Below are 17,486 nucleotides of genomic sequence, written 5' to 3'. Positions count from 1 at the left end.
CAAAAGACCCCGAATAGCCAAAGCAATCTTGAGAACGAAAAACGGAGCTGGAGGAATCAGGCTCCCTGACTTCAGACTATACTACAAAGCTACAGTAATCAAGACAGTGTGGTACTGGCATAAAAACAGAAAGATAGATCAGTGGATCAGGATAGAAAGCCCAGAGATAAACCCACGCACATATGGCCAACTTATCTTTGATAAAGGAGGCAGGAATGTACAGTGGAGAAAGGACAGCCTCTTCAATAAGTGGTGCTGGGAAAACTGGACAGGGACATGTAAAAGTTTGAGATTAGATCATTCCCTAACACCATACACAAAAATAAGCTCAAAATGGATTAAAGACTTAAATGTAAGGCCAGAAACTATCCAACTCTTAGAGGAAAACATAGGTAGAACACTCTATGACATAAATCACAGCAAGATCCTTTTGGACCCACCTCCTAGAGAAATGGAAATAAAAACAAAGATAAACAAATGGGACCTAATGAAACTTCAAAGCTTTTGCACAGCAAAGGAAACCATAAACAAGACCAAAAGACAACCCTCAGAATGGGAGAAAATATTTGCAAATGAAGCAACTGACAAAGGATTAATCTCCAAAATTTATAAACAGCTCATGCAGCTCAATAGCAAAAAAACAAACAACCCAATCCAAAAATGGGCAGAAGACTTAAATAGGCATTTCTCCAAAGAAGATATACAGACTGCCAACAAACACATGAAAGAATGCTCAACATCATTAATCATTAGAGAAATGCAAATCAAAACTACAATGAGATATCATCTCACACCAGTCAGAATGGCCATCATCAAGAAATCTAGAAACAATAAATGCTGGAGAGGGTGTGGAAAAAAGGGAACACTCTTGCACTGCTGGTGGGAATGTGAATTGGTACAGCCACTATGGAGAACAGTATGGAGGTTCCTTAAAAAACTAAAAATAGAACTACCATATGACCCAGCAATCCCACTACTAGGCATATACCCTGAGAAAACCATAATTCCAAAAGAGACATGTACCAAAATGTTCATTGCAGCTCTATTCACAATAGCCCGGAGCTGGAAGCAACCTAAGTGTCCATCATCGGATGAATGGATAAAGAAGATGTGGCACATATATACAATGGAATATTACTCAGCCATAAAAAGAAACGAAACTGAGCTATTTGTAATGAGGTGGATAGACCTAGAGTCTGTCATACAGAGTGAAGTAAGTCAGAAAGAGAAAGACAAATACCGTATGCTAACACATATATACGGAATTAAAAAAAAAAAAAAAAAGTCATGAAGGACCTAGGGGCAAAACGGGAATAAAGACACAGACCTACTTGAGAATGGACTTGAGGATATGGGGAGGGGGAAGGGTAAGCTGTGACAAAGCGAAAGAGAGGCATGGACATATATACACTACCAAACGTAAGGTAGATAGATAGTGGGAAGCAGCCACGGAGCACAGGGAGATCAGCTCGGTGCTTTGTGACCGCCTGGAGGGGTGGGATGGGGAGGGTGGGAGGGAGGGAGATGCATGAGGGAAGGGATGTGGGAACAGATGTATATGTATGACTGATTCACTTTGTTATAAAGCAGAAACTAATTAAAAAAAAATAAGAAAATTTTAAAAGGCCACAGACTAGGAGAAAATATTGTCAAATCACATTTCTGCAAAGGACTTGTATCTATAATATATAACTCTTATAACTCAATAAGAAGATAAACAATCCAATTAAGATATTGGCAAAAGATTTCAGATATTTCACCAAAGAAGAATTACAAATGGTTAATAGTCACGTGAAATGATGTTCAACAACATTAGTCATCAGGGAAATTCCAATTAAAACCATAATGAAGGGCTTCCCTGGTGGCACAGTGGTTGAGAGTCCGCCTGCCGATGCAGGGGACACGGGTTCGTGCCCCGGTCCAGGAAGATCCCACATGCCGCAGAGCGGCTGGGCCTGTGAGCCATGGCTGCTGAGCCTGCGTGTCCGGAGCCTGTGCTCCACAATGGGAGAGGCCACAACGGTGAGAGGCCCGCGTACTTCAAAAAAAAAAAAAAGAAAGAAACATAATGAAGTAGCATTTTGCACTCACCAGGATGGCTTCAATCAAAAAGACAGCCACTGACAGGCGTTGACGGGGATGTGGACAAATGGGAACCGGTCAGTGGTGCAAGGTGCTGCCATGCATCTGAGTCTCACACTGCTTTCCTGTGTGAGAGAAGTCAGACGGGAAGACTGCGTCTTGTATGATCCCATCTATAGCCCATCTAGGAGAGGCCGGTCCACAGACACAGGCCAAGGGGTGGCCACGTGGGGTGGGGTGGGCTTGACCACCAAGGCTCCGAGAGTCTTCATGAGCTAATGGGACCGACCTCAGACTGGAGGGTGGTGACGGCTGCCCACCTCTCTAAATTTACTAAAAATTACTGAATGGTATACTTAAAACATGTACGTGTACATTATACCGCAATGAAGCGGTTAAAAAGTTACAAACATGCCTTATCTTTGTGCATTTAACTAGGTAATACATTCATACAGTCCAGAGGTTAACATTGAAAGGTTTAAATGTGTCACTGTTCTGAGTTCCCCCACGTAGGTCACACTCCGTGGTCACTCCTGCGTTCACACAAACTGAGCCTCCTCGTCGGGTGACACGCCCGTAGTTGGGGAGCCTGTGCCCTCTTTACCTGGTCAGCACCTCTGATGGGCACGAGGCCTCTCCGGCTGGGGTACAGGAGTGCAGCCGGCAGCCCTGCCCGTGCCCATGCAGCTACCGGTGCTGGGTTTAGGGTTCTGTGTGCAGTTGGTTCCTGCCGGGGTCTTGGGCCTATTGCTTTGGCCCTGGACACAGACGCCCATCTGGTCCGTGTGCCTGAGGCTGGCAGAATTCAGCATCCCTGACAGAGACTCTGAATCCCCACTGCGTTGGGGACTTCTAGTTCTCATCATTCTGTCTAAGAAGTTTGTTACTAGGTGCATTCAACTTTAGAAATGTTTCCCATCCTTAGGGAGTTTTTTCTTATTAAGAAATTTGTTTTATGTAATAATACAGCTCTGTCTGTTTTCTTTTTGGCTGATACTTGCCTGGTATTTCAGTTTTTTTAACATCTTTCTTAAATGTGACACTTTTTACAGCAGAGAGCTGGGGGTTTTTTAAAAATCAAATCAAAATTTATTCAACTGGCAAGGTATTTTACATTTACCACGATTGCTAGTAAAATTGGGTTTATTTCTGCTTTAGTTTGTGCTTTCCATTTATATTTTTTATGCCCCCTCGCTTGAGTCCCTTATAGAATTAATAAATTTTATTTAATCTCTTTTTTGCCTCTGATTAGCAGGTTATATGTCCTATTTTTATTATTTTAGTGCTAATGAAATTCTAAAATGAATGCATTTTTTAAAAGTCCAAAATTAATATGAGTCTCTTCCTGTCCCTCCTAAACAACACCAGAGCTTGCCTGCTCTCTGGGCACCTCCTAAACCCCAGCCAGTCCATCCACTTCAGGTTTTTTCTTCCTGAGCTACATCTTCTCCTACTTACGTTCTGTTTTCGTTTGCAGATGACTTTATTCATTTCCACTTTGAATGATAATTTAGCTCTTCCTTCCTGTCGACTCAGTGTCTGGGCTCAGTGGCCTGAGCGCCAACCCTGCCTGTGGGCCCACCTCTGTGGCTGCCCTGGGCCTTGGCCCCCTGTGTTCTGAGGGGTCGCCATGTCTGTCTGGGTGCAGGTTTCCTCTTACTTCCTTTGTTTTGGGTTCTTTTGCTTCCTGAATTTGAGGACTTACGTCTTTGATCATTTGGGGGGATCCTTAGTCAGTATTTCTCAAATTTTGCCTTTCCCTTATTTTCTCTTCTTTCCTCTAGAACTCTTGTGATGTGTTTGTTAGACTCTGATCTGTCTGCACGTCTCTTACCTTTCTTTTGTTTTCTTATTTTAATTGATATCTTTGTCTCTATACTTATTTTGGATAATTTACTCAAATTGATCTTTCAGGAAATTGATCTGCCTTCAGCTGAGACTAATCTGTGATTTGACCATCCATTGAATTTTTAATTTAAGTGAATAGGTTTTTTATTTTTAGAAGTTACATTTGGTTATCTTTTATACCTGCCTGTTCTTTATTCTTAGTGTGTTATGTTTTTAATTCCTTCTTTCATACCTCTAGTAATTTTAGACATACATACTTCCGTTAATTCCTTTGTTAATTCTTTTGTCTGAATTTTTGGGGTCTGCTTGTGCCATTTTTTGTGGCTGTTGCTAGAGAATTACTTGCCAGTGAGTGAGGTGAGGTGAGGTGTCTAAGGTGGGACTTTCTCAACTGTGGCCAGGGCTGTCCCTCCTCAGCAGATTCCCTTCTGCATCTGCCAGGCACCACCTGATCCTAGAATCACTTTTACTTAGTTTGTTGTCTTGAAGTTCCTTGTCACACATCGAGTACTCTAATCCCACTGAACTCCTGATCTTCCAGAATAGAACTGTGAGCTTCAGACTTTGTGCCTTTGCTCAGAGTACTCTGTTCTCTAGTGAGTTTGCTGTCTTCTTCAAGGCTGAGCATAATGTTCCTCCTTTGTAGACCTTCCTCGGTGAAGGGTCCGTGGTGCCTGCTGTGTGCGTGGCATGTCTCTCCTTGTCATTCTGCAGAGCACTTAGCACAGCCTCTGGGGAGACGTGTGTGTGTCCCACCGGCCAGAAGCTTTTAGAACAGGATTCCAGTCTTTGTCGGTTTAACTCTGAGGCCAGCACATACTGCCACAATAAATAATAATTCTCGGGTTTACTTTAAAGTACTGTGCTAATAAGACAGAATTAATAGTGTTAGATTTTTATTTCACAAAATGGCAAATAGTAGGGCTTCCATGGTGGCGCAGTGATTGAGAGTCCGCCTGCTGATGCAGGGGACACGGGTTCGTGCCCCGGTCCAGGAAGATACTGCATGCCGCGGAGCAGCTGGGCCCGTGGGCCACGGCCTGCATGTCCAGAGCCTGTGCTCCGCAACGGGAGAGGCCACGGCAGCGGGAGGCCCGCGTACCGAAAAAAAAAAAAAAAAAAACTGTTTACTATTTGACTTCTTTTTTGTGGTACGTGGGCCTCTCGCTGCCGTGGCCTCTCCCGTTGCGGAGCACAGGCTCCGGACGCGCAGGCCCAGCGGCCATGGCCCACGGGCCCAGCCGCTCTGCGGCATGCGGGATCTTCCCGGACCAGGGCACGAACCCGTGTCCCCTGCATCGGCAGGCAGACTCTCAATCACTGCGCCACCAGGGAAGCCCTAGTAAACAGATTTTAAGACAGTGTAAAATGATTAAAGTAAAATTCTTTTTCTACGGTGTTTAGGTCAAAACAGATTTATGATTTCAAAAAAGTCAGCATTCTTAGATTTAATGGAATCAGTAGATATCTAAGAAAGCCTCCAATGAGTAGCCCAGTAAGGTCCCCCTTGATGAGCCTGCCCAGCTGTGTCCTTTCTCTTGAAGGTGAGCATCTGTCTGGAATGCAACAGCAGCAAACTGCGGGGCTTGAAACGGAAATGGATCCGCTGCTCAGCCCAGGCCACAGTCCTGCACCTAAAGAAGTTCATTGCCAAAAAACTCAACCTCTCGTCTTTCAACGAGGTAAATAGAAACTATAACGAGTCACTTCTTATTTGTAAAAGTGATACTTCTGAAGTTCTTTGGGTTTGTTTGCTTTTTACAGTCCTGTTTGGACATTTACAATCAGAAAAAAAAAATCTGAATTTGTTTTGCCTACCCCCAGAGGGTGATAGTAAATAGCGGTGAAGACAGTGGAGGCCCAGAGCCCACAAACACGGGAAGCCACTGTTAAGAGAAGAGGAAATGCCAAGGGGGCTGCAACAAGATATGTTAAATATTTTCTTTTTTTTTAAATTAATTAAGTTATTTGTTTATTTTTGGTTGTGTTGGGTCTTTGTTGCAGCGCGCGGGCTTCTCACCACGGTGGCTCCTCTTGTTGCGGAGCATGGGCTCTAGGCACACGGGCTTCAGTAGTTGTGGCTCACGGGCTCTAGAGCGCAGGCTCAGTAGTTGTGGCGCAAGGGCTTAGTTGCTCTGCAGCAATGTGGGATCTTCTCGGACCAGGGCTCGAACCCGTGTTCCCTGCATTGGCAGGCGGATTCTTAACCACTGCGCCACTAGGGAAGCCCAAGATATGTTAAATATTTTCGCCACAAAGAGAAGTTCTGTTCTTCTGTTTCACAAATGGATGGATGGGTGGATGGGGATGGATAGGACGGGTGGGTAGATAGAGAAGATACTTCCCAGTTCCGATAAGTGCTGAGAATAAAGTAAAACGTGTGCCCTAGTGGTGCAGAGTAGGGTGGTGCACAGAGGGGTGAGAGCACATCAGCTTAGGGGTCATTGGGGAACCCTCCCGAGGGCGTTCACTTCTGCTTAGACATAAACTGTCAGCAGGAGCTGGCTGTGTACCAGCAAGTGTCAAGAGGAGGCACTGGGGGGCCTTAAGCTGGGGGCTTGTGATGAGAACAGCCCTGAGGCTGTGAGGCAGGTGGGCTGCTGGGGTTCCGAGACGGAAGCAGGAGTGGCCAGTTGAGGGGAGTCTGTGGCAGAAGTCCCAGGAGAGACAGGCCCCAGGATAGTGCGGTAAGGATGGAGAAACGAGACCGACTTCTGAGGTGGACTATAGAGAATAGTGGGTAGGACGTGGCCCCGCAAAGACGTGTGTCCACAGCCAACCCCGCAACCTGTAAGCGTGGTCTTTGCCAGAAAAAGGGTGTTTTCAGATATACTGAAGTTAAGGATCTTGAGATGATATAATCCTGGATTATCTGGGCTGCCCCTAAATTCAGTGACACGTGCCCTCACAAAAGTGAGGCAGAGGGAAATTCGAGACACACACAGAGGAGAAGATGGTATGAGGACAGAGACGAGAGGTTGGGGTGATGTGGCCACAAGCCAATGGATGCCTGGAGCCCCCGGAAGCTGGAAGAGGAAGGAAGGATCTTCCAGTGGAGCCTCCAGACTGAGCACAGCCCGACCGGCACCTTGATTTTGAACTTCTGGCCTCCACATCTGTGAGAAAATAAGTACCTGTTGTTTTAAGCCACCAGGTTTGTGGTACATTGTCATACCTGCCATGGGAAACCAAAACAGATTTCAATACCAGGAAGTGGAGTGCTGCTGTAACAAATACCTAAAAATGTGGTGGTGCCTTCGGAATTGGGTAAGAGTTACAGGTTGGAAGAATTTTGAGAAACATGATTTTTAAAAACCCGAATTGCCTTGAAGAGACTGTCGATATGAATGTGGCCATTAAAGGTGACTCTGGGGACGGCCCAGAGGGAAGCGAGGAGCGTGGTGGAGAAAGCTCCTGTCACCTTTGAAGGCGTGTGTTGCACAAACAGAGTGTTGGTGGAAGTAGGAGTATTAAAGATGCTACTGGCGAGAGCTCAGAAGGGAAAAAAGGAGCATAGTATTGGAAATGGGGAGAAAAGTGATTCTAGCTACACAGTGGCAGAAAACTGGCTGAGTTGTGTTCTGCGGTGTGTGGAAAACAGAACTTGGAAGTGATGAACGTGGGTATTTAGCTGAGGACATTTTTAAGCAAAGTGCTGAAGACATGGTCTGGTTTCTTCTTGCTGCCTGTAATAAAATGTCAGAGGAGAGAGATGAATTCAGGAAGGAACTGCTAAGCAAAAAGGAACCAGCACTTGATGATTTGGAAAAGTCACAGCCTATCCAGATTGCAAAAAGATGGTAATATTAGGAGTTTGACTGTTAGAAAAACATGCTCTGGAGAGAAGGCCAAGTGTGTAGCTGTTCAGCCTTTTGCTAAAGGGATTAGTTGTTTGACTCACGGTGGCTCAGCCTTCTCATGGGAGGAATAGAGAGGAGTTATCCAGGAAAGATCTGCAGAGCCTGGACTTCTGACACACATGGGAGACTCACAAGGTTTCTAAGAATGTGCTATGAGCAGAAACACCACCAACTCGTACTGAAGGGGACAGAGACAGGAAGAAATGAGAGAAGGCTATCAGACTTCCAAAATTCTGCACGCGGGAAATAGGCTGATAGAGCTGCTCAGCTGCCAAGGTGAGCTACCCCTAAAGAAAAAGGAAGAATGACTCCAAGGCAGAGCCTGGGGCCCAGAGGGTGAAGCCATCATGGGCCCAGAGAGCAGAACCTTGACCCACAGTGACGTGTTCTCAGGTCTTGAAACCTCATGGAATTTTCCCTGCTGGATTTCAAACTTTATTGAGACCAGTGATCCCTTATGCCTTCTAATGTGTCTCCCTTTTGGACTAGGAATATCTATCCTGCTCCAGCCTTGTATTTGGAAAGCAGATAATGTGTTTTCTAGTTTCGCAGATCCACAGCTGGAAAGGAATTTGTCCCAGGAGGCATCGTACCCAGAGTCTCACCCATACCTGATTTCCTGTGATTTAGAAGATAAGATCTGGGACTTTGAGCTGATGTTGTGTAGATGAGATTTGGGGATTTGGAGTTGATGCTGGAGTAGATTGGGTCTCTTGGAGATGTTGGGGTTAGGTGAATGTGTTTTGCATGTGGGATGGATGTGGATTTTGTTGGGTCAGAAGGCAGACTGTAGTATGTTAAGTGGTGTAGGTTAAGTGGTGACCCAGCCAAAAGATATGTCTACTTCTAACCCCCAGAACATGTGAATATGACTTTATTTGAAAAAACGATTTTTGCAGACACGTAAAGGATCTTGGGATGAAGAGACCATTGTGTATTATCCAGGTGGGCCCTACATTCAATAACAAGTGTCTTTATAAGAGAAGGGCAGACACAAGTTGTCTCAATAGATTTAAAAAGATAGATATTATACAAAGTATCTTCTCAGACCACAATGGCATGTAGTTAGAAATCAATAACCAAAGGAAAACCGGAAAATTCACAGAATTGTGGAAATGAAACAACACAGTTTTAAACAACCAACGGATCAAAGAAGAAATCAAAGATTAGAAAATACTTAGAGGGGGCTTCCATGGTGGCGCAGTGGTTGAGAGTCCGCCTGCCAATGCAGGGGATGCGGGTTCGTGCCCCAGTCCAGGAAGATCCCACATGCCACGGAGCGGCTAGGCCCGTGAGCCATGGCTCCTGAGCCTGCATGTCCGGAGCCTGTGCTCCGCAACGGGAGAGGCCACAACAGTGAGAGGCCCGCATACCACAAAAAAAAAAAAAAAGAAAATACTTAGAGAAGAATGAAAACAAAAACACAACATACCCAAACTAATGGGATACAGTGAAAGCAGTGCTAAGGGGGAGATTTATAGCTATAAACACTTATCTTAAAGACAAGGAAGATCTCAAATCAACAACCTAAATTTACAACTTAAGGAACTAGAAAAAGAAGAGTAAGCTAAACCCAAAGCTAGCAGAAGGAAGAGAATAATAAAGATTAGAACAGAAGTAAACAAAATAGGGAATAGAAAAACAATAGAGAAAATCAATGGTTCTTCAAAAAGGTCAGCAATGTTGACAGACTTCTAGCTAGATGAACTAAGAAAGAAGACTCAAATTATGTAATCTGAAATGGAAGTAGGGACATCACTACTGATTCTTCAGAAATAGATTATAAGAGAGCACTATGAACAATTGTATGCCAACAAATTGGTTAACCAAATGAAATGGACAAATACCTAGAAACACAAAGCCTATCAAGCCTAAATCACAAAGACATGGAAAATCTGAATAGACCTATAACTCATAAGAAGATTGAATCACTAATCAAAACTCTCCCAACAAAGAAAAGCCCTGGATCTGATGGCTTCACTGAATTCTACAAAACATTTAAAGAATTAATACCCATCCTTCTCAAACTTTTCCAAAAGGTCGAAGAGGAGGGAGCACTTCCCAACTCATTTCATGAGGCCAGCATAACCCTGATAACAAAGCCAAATAAAGACACTACAAGATAAGAAAACTAGGGCTTCCCTGGTGGCGCAGTGGCTGAGAGTCTGCCTGCTGATGCAGGGGATACGGGTTCGTGCCCCGGTCTGGGAAGATCCCACGGAGCGGCTGGGCCCGTGAGCCATGGCTGCTGAGCCTGTGCGTCTGGAGCCTGTGCTCTGCAACAGGAGAGGCCACAACAGTGAGAGGCCCGCGTACCGCAAAAAAATATCCCATATGTACATTGATGCAAATATCCTCAACAAAATGCTAACAAACAGAATTCAGTATGTTAAAAGGTTTTACACACCATGCCCAAGTGGGATTTATTTCTGGAATGCAAGGATGGTTCAGCATATGAAAATTGATTAATATAATATGCCACATCAACAGAGTGAAGGAAAAACCACACAGTCATCTCAATTGATGCAGAAAAAGCATTTGACAAAATTCAATACCCTTTCATGATAAACACACTGAACAAACTAGAAAGAGTAGCCATATATGAAAGTAAAATAAAATCCATACATGAAAAAAACGTTATGAATATCATACTCAGTGGTGAAAAAGTAAAAGGTTTTTCTCTGAGATAAGGAACAAGCCAAGGAGCTCCACTTTTACCCTTTCTAGTCAACATAATACTGGGAATCCTAGCCAGAAAAATTAGACAAGAAAAAGAAATAAAACACATCCAAATTGGAAAAGAAGAATTTAAAACATTATCTCTGTTTGCAGATGATATGATTTTATATGTAGAAAACCCTAAAATTCCACACACACAGACATGAAAAAAAACCTGTCAGAACTAATAAATTAATTCAGCAAGGTAGCAGAATACAAAGTCAATGGAAAAATCAGATGCATTAGCTCAGTACGAAAAAAACAAACAACCCAATCCAAAAATGGGCAGAAGACCTAAATAGACATTTCTCCAAAGATATACAGATTGCCAACAAACACATGAAAGGATGCTCAACATCACTAATCATTAGAGAAATGCAAATCAAAACTACAATGAGGTGTCACTTCACATCAGTCAGAATGGCCATCGTCAAAAAATCTACAAACAGTAAATGCTGGAGAGAGGGTGTGGAGAAAAGGGAACCCTCTTGCACTATTGGTGGGAATGTAAATTGATGCAGCCACTATGGAGAACAGTATGGAGGTTCCTTAAAAAACTAAAAATAGAACTACCATATGACTTAGCAGTCCCACTACTGGGCATATACCCTGAGAAAACCATAATTCAAAGAGTCATGTACCACAATGTTCATTGCAGCACTATTTACAATAGCCAGGACATGGAAGCAACGTAAGTGTCCATCGACAGATGAATGGATAAAGAAGATGTGGCACATATATACAATGGAATATTATTCAGCCAGTAATATTGAGTTATTTGTAGTGAGGTGGATGGACCTAGAGTCTGTCATACAGAGTGAAGTAAGTCAGAAAGAGAAAAACAAATACCATATGCTAACACATATAGATGGAATCTTAAAAAAAAATGGTTCTGATGAACCTAGGGGCGGGACAGGAATAAAGACACAGACATAGAGAATGGACTTGAGGACACGGGGAGGGGGATGGGTAAGCTGGCACAAAGTGAGAGAGTGGCATGGACATATATACACTACCAAATGTAGAATAGATAGCTAGTGGGAAACAGTGGCATAGCACAGGGAGATAGATCAGCACTAAAAAAAAAAGAGCTATCAAACCATGAAAAGACTTGGAGGAACCTTCAGTGCGTTTGACTGAGTGAAAGAAGCCAATAGGAGAAGGGTACACACTGTATGATTCCAAGTCTATGACATTCTGGAAAAGGTAAAGCTATGGAGATAGTGAAAGGATGAATGGTTGCTGGGGGTTCACGGGGAGGGATGAACAGGCAGAGCCGAGGATTTGTAGGGCAGGGAAACTACTCTGTGTGATGCTGTCGTGGAGGACACACGCCGTCATACGTTTGTCCAGACCCCCAGAAAGCACAACACGGAGCGTGAACCCTCATGTAAACTACAGGCTTTGGGTGGTGATGGGGGTCATTGGTTGTAATGAACGTTTTCATCGGGGATGTTGATGGTGGAGGAGGCTGTGAGGTGGGGGCAGGAGATACATGAGAACTCCACCTTCTGTGAAATTTTGCGCAAACCTAAAACCGCTCTAAAAAGTCTTTTAAAACTAAAAAGGAAAAAGTTGTCTGTGGAGCCCGTTACCTTTTTCCACTGAGGTGAAAGGGAAAAACCTGGTCAAGAGTAGACTGATGTTGGAGGACAGCGTGCTCTTTAGTGAAGGCAGTCTGGGCACCAAAGCGCCGTGACGGGGGCGCTGCCTTGTTGTGTGCGGACGGAGGCCCCCTGGTGCTCTGGGCCCTCTGCGGGGGGATGGGCCTTCCAGGCGCTGCTTCCCACCTGTGCTGCCCCAGACGGAGGGCAGGTGGCCCTTCGGCGACTGGCGTGACTGCTGCGGCACCGGAGGCCATGTGTCCTGAGCGCCGAGCCCTTGGCCCTGCTGACCGAGGTCTTGTTCTCCCACCAGCTGGACATTTTATGCAACGAGGAGATCCTTGGCAAAGACCACACGCTCAAATTCGTCGTTGTCACAAGGTGGAGATTCAAGGTGAGACTTTGACATGATACGTTGTATGTGATTTTCAGAATCTGCTCGGAACAGCAGCTGCTTTTGTGGGCACATTTGTTTCCTGGAGCTTAGGAATAACGACCAGACCAGGCACGGGGTTGTCAGGGATGCAGCCGTTCTGAAGTCATCGGCCTCAGAGCTGTGTGGTCGGAGAAGGCATGGTCTCCAGGCCCTGACTCGCCCCACCCCTCCTGGTTGAGGTGATAGATGTCCTGGGAGGGAATGGCCGCTGCAAGCAGAGGACACGTCCCCTCGAGCTGCAGCGCCTCTCTGGAACAGGAGGCAGATGAGTGGGACCCCATCTTCAGGGGCTGCCTGAGAGCAGGGGAGAGACAGCCCGGCTGACACCCCCAGCTGGAGCCGAGGTCTGAGGGCGAGTGGGGCACAGAGAGAAAGGGCAGGAGCAGGTGTGGGAACCGGGTGTGGGGCTCACCCTCGGCAGCTGACGAGTGTGGGACCGTCGCCAGCCTGTCCCCTTGGGGTCACCGGTGCCGTCCCCTCACCCCCTTGTCTTGCAGAAAGCACCTCTCCTGCTGCACTACAGACCCAAGATGGACCTGCTGTGAGCCGCGGCACAGCAGAGACTCAGCCATCCGGGTGCCCCACGAGTATGCAGCCAGGCGGAGCCGCCAACGCGTAGGATGCTGCCCTGGGCACCGTTTGGACTGGATCCCGAACAGAGAATATTTATCACTTTTGTATGAGAATCACACTCGCCGAGGCACTGCGGCACAGGGTTATGGACGTGACGCACCTCGCGGCCGGGGCCACCTCTGCTCCAGCGGGAGGGTGTGGCGACGGCGTTCATCCCGACCCCGTGACCTTTGCTTGCTTTCCAGGTCTTGAAAATCTCGGTCACTTCCGTTCAGTTTATGAATTAGGTTTCACGATAAGCCCCCAAAATACTTGTACGTTTACTGAATCCTTCCTAAGTTATTGACAAAATGTCTTTTCACGGTGAATGACGATATTTATGTTGCCTTTAGCTTCCTGAAGACTTAGAAGATATATAAAAATTTAATTTAAAAGCATACCAAAAGAGGCTTCCATGAGTATCGTGAGTTAACCATGGTATTTCATTTTCCACGTTAGGGAACGTGAAGCCGAGGGCCGTCCTGACTCCCGGGGGCCCATAGCCCGGCTGGGGGGCTGCACCCTGACCCCTATGCGGCTGCCCCACCCGGTCAGCAGGGCAGACCGGAAGACGACAGTTCGCAGAACGATTCTTGTTCTCAAAAATTGCATCTCTTAAATAGGGCACAAGTTGTTCAGTGCCGTCGTTTAACTTCCCGCTTATCCCTTCCCATTTTTGTTTTGCTGAAGGGATTGATGGTGGTGGCGGGGGGGCCTTTCCCGAGATGGCGCTCCCGTTAGCAGCGGGGCTGGTGCCCAGGCGGCGTGTCTCCACCAAAGCCCCAGGTGTGCAGACCCCGGGTCCCACCACGCCCGCCTTCAGAGGTAGGCACGTCACTGCTCTCGTGGAGCAGCTGGCACACTGGCCGCTGTTGGCGGGGACGCTAGAGCCACAGAGGGCGGGCGGGCGGGCCCCTGTGCGGCTGAAGCGGCTTTTCCAATGACTTAATGACCTACAGCGCGGGCAGACGCAGCACACCCTCTGTTAGCCCTTTCTCCTCCCAAATGTTAATATTTTTGTGGAATTGGAGAATAAACTCTTTGCCAGCACATCCATTTTTGTTCCTTTAAGATAGTAGCTTGGAATGTGTAAAGACAGGAGCAAGGAGACGGGCCTTCTCCGGGTGGTAAGCTGGTCCCCGCTCCATGGCCGTCCCTGTCCACATCTGGTGGCTTCTGCCTGACCTTTGGGCTCCTCCCCCCTCTGTCACCTCCTGCATCACCGGGGCCCTGGGGTCCTGGGGCCGCCTCATTTGGTAGGTGGTCCTGACGGTGGCTTGAGAGCTGGGTTTTCCATGAAGAACTTCACCTTGGTGACTAGAATTTTTCTTGAACTTGCTTTGGAAGTGGTGGTTGGGCTCATCAACATTCAAGTTTGTTTGTTTGTTTTTCTGCTTCCTGTTTCATACTTATAAGTGTCAGAAGCAGCTCCTTAGTGATGGGAAAAACAAATTAACTCAGTCCAAGTGGTTTTAATATAAGGCCTTTCAAAAACATAAAACCAAGTTTTTCTTAGGAATTGGTCAAAATTCATCTCTTTATTTAAGCCTGTTATTCCCGGGACTGTTTGAATTATTCAGTTACCTGAGCTTGCTATTCATCCAGATCATTTTTTAGGGTTACTATTCAAGGGTTCAGTGAGTAGATGTGTATGACTAAGTATTACCTGTCTACCTCAAATACACATTTCTGCTGAAGCATTCTGTAAAACCGTGTGTTCTCAATGCAGTTGAAGTGTAACATTAGAATTTAGGTATTTTCCTGTGTGATGAAAGTAAGGAAGGATTAAACAGTATGAGCGTCCAAATTCAAATAAAATTAATTCACAGGTCAGATTAAAATGAACCTGGCTGTATAATCTCATAGTATATATTTGTAACTTTGCAGCTATCTTTGCAATCACTTGAATTTGCTATGGTGCTAAGTTGACGTACTTAATACACAGAGAGGTGGAGATGAGTCAGAGCTGGCGTCACCATCCCCAGTGGGCCCTGGCCACCTGCTGATACCGCGTTTGTATCCGTGTTACCCTGATGAAACCTCAGCAGCGGAAGTACCCATTTTTCTAAGATGTCCTCGTGCAGACCGTCTTCACCGCAGGCGATCCCTGTTCCCGCCACCTCTGGTCTGACCGCAGCCTTACGGGGGCGGAGCTGGGGCCTCGCGTCATAGGGAAACTCTCGTGTCCGTTTAACATCAACGGCAGAATTTTATCTTTTCCAGCATGAAAGCCAGGGTCAGTTAGTGATTGGATCCTATTAAGGTTTTTTTTTTTGTTTTTTTAACAGATGGAGTTACTGTGAAGTAGTTTTCACAACTATTTATGCTGGTAAAACAAACGCTGTCAGTTACCGAATGGCACCCTCAGCAGCAGCGTGGGCTCGTCAGCAGCACAGGGTCTCACTAGGTACAGGTGTCATGAAAATAGAAGATTCAGATAGAATATATAATATTGAATTTAAGATTTGGGGGGTTAAAAAGAAGAAAACTTAACTTTATAAAATTATTTATTCTATTTTAAGCCTTCTATCATATTTTCCCATCCAATTGTTTGGTTTCAGTGGTCCAGCTTTATTTACAGGCATATAAGATAAAATTGTGAGGTGTTTGCAAGCTTCTTCTTTTTACTTTGAGTAGCTTTTGATTTGTGTGTTTTGTGTCACGTGGATGAGGAGCAGTTTATGCTTCTGTGCAATAGGCTCCAGCGTGCGTTCACTAGACTTAGGTTGAATTGTCCGCAGCATCTGTTCTGCTGAATTGAGGCAGTGTAGGCGGACTCTCAGAACGTGTACGTTCAGCTCTTTGGTTTTCCTTTTCCGTCATTGTTCTCATGAAAACACTGTTGCTGGGAATGTGCGTGGGCCTGTGCAAGGGGCCTCGGCCATCGGTAAGAGTGAGTGACCCGCCAGCGGCCGCAAGTTGACATGTGGCCTAGACTGGCCTCGTGCCTCAGACCCCACGTGCTGGTGGCCCAGGACGCACCCCTGTGTCAACCACAGATGTGACGGTGCTACTTTCCCAGGCTCCTGAGCCCGCCAGGGCGTGCGGCCTTGATGCCTCCTCATGGCATTTGAGGTCTTTAGAAATTCATTTGTTTTTTCTTCAAAGCCCACAGGAAGGATTTTACAGTGATTTTGAAGTGTGTCATTGGATTGAATATTATGGGAACAAGCCAGCTGATTTCTACTTTGTATGTGAATATTTGATGTGCTCTCAAAACATTGAAAACACATTTAGTGCAGATAAATTACAAGAAGTTCAGTTTCTCTGTTTCCTCAGGAAATCATTTACACTCCAGCACATCACATGTGACCTTAGCGTGATAAACCAATGTGTTTCTCTGCCTTGGTATTTAAACAAACTAAATAGGTTGGGATAAGTCGGTTAGAAAACGATTCAAGCGACACCGCAATCATCACTGAGATTCTGTCCCTTCCTGGGGACTGCCGGGCCCCTCACCAGCTCACATGGTCTCCGCGTCCATGGCTGCATCTGAAGGGGGCCTGAAGTTTACGTGTCCCCTAGAACGTGTGTAGCATTAGCGTAAATGTCTATTTCAACAGCTTCATTGGGTGCAAGAAAACCATTTTTCCCGTATGATGCAGCGTTCAGGGGCGAGAGCCCTTGCCAACCCTGGCATCCCGCATGGAGATTGGGGGCTCTGGGGGATTGTGGAGGTGACGCTGCAGACACATGTTTTTGACTGTTTAGTTTGGAAGTTTACATTTTTTATGCTTTGTGTTGGTGTGTAATTTTTTGTACTCTTGGTGGCTAGTTTTTATCTAAAATCTTTTTTGGAATATTGCTTAACTGTTTTGATTTTATGATAGTGAAGCTTGTATTCAGTGTTTTGCCAATTGATATTATATGCTTGTAATAAAAGCAAAAGGAAAACCTACCTAGTTCTCTGAGGCTGGACATTTGTTACCTAAGATGTTTGTAAGAGCGTGAGATAGGTGCCCTGGTAGGGTGGTACAGTGTAATGAAGAGTGCCGTGGGTATTGGTGAGGGCGCATACACGCCACACCAGGCCCTCCCCTCCCACCCCCAGCCTGGACCCTCACAGGTTAATGACTCTGCCCCACATGGCATTTGTGACTGTGACCCTGGATGCAGAACTTCATTAAGCTGGTCCCGTGTTGGCACGAGAGGTTTGATGGGAACTCTGGGAGCCCACACTCATCTGTTTGCTTGGAGAGAGAACTGTCTTTGGTTTGCAGCTGTGTGTGCCAGGGAACCTGTGTTAAAGAAAACCTGTGATTCCCCTGAGCGGTGGACTGCCGGTTGGAGTTGCACCCTCTCTTGGCGTGTTGGGACCCGTGTGCA

General features: G+C 45.9%; 1 protein-coding gene across 5 annotated transcripts in view; it reads left to right on the top strand.

The window, feature by feature from the left end:
- Positions 1–17,058, top strand: part of PCGF3 (polycomb group ring finger 3) — a 60,062-nt gene extending 43,004 nt beyond the window's left edge. For all 5 annotated transcript variants that reach the window (XM_081252139.1, XM_081252135.1, XM_081252138.1 and 2 more), the window contains exons 9-11: positions 5,475–5,612; positions 12,426–12,506; positions 13,046–17,058. In XM_081252139.1, the coding sequence (XP_081108265.1) occupies positions 5,475–5,612; positions 12,426–12,506; positions 13,046–13,093 (267 nt within the window). In that variant the 3' untranslated portion in view covers positions 13,094–17,058. The remainder of the gene's footprint in view (positions 1–5,474; positions 5,613–12,425; positions 12,507–13,045) is intronic.
- The last annotated feature ends 428 nt before the right edge of the window (positions 17,059–17,486 follow it).

The sequence above is a fragment of the Mesoplodon bidens genome (assembly GCF_964165515.1).
Source record: "Mesoplodon bidens genome assembly, chromosome: 1".
In the NCBI taxonomy this organism is placed as follows: domain Eukaryota; kingdom Metazoa; phylum Chordata; class Mammalia; order Artiodactyla; family Ziphiidae; genus Mesoplodon; species Mesoplodon bidens.
This window is presented reverse-complemented; position numbering and strand designations above follow the sequence as displayed.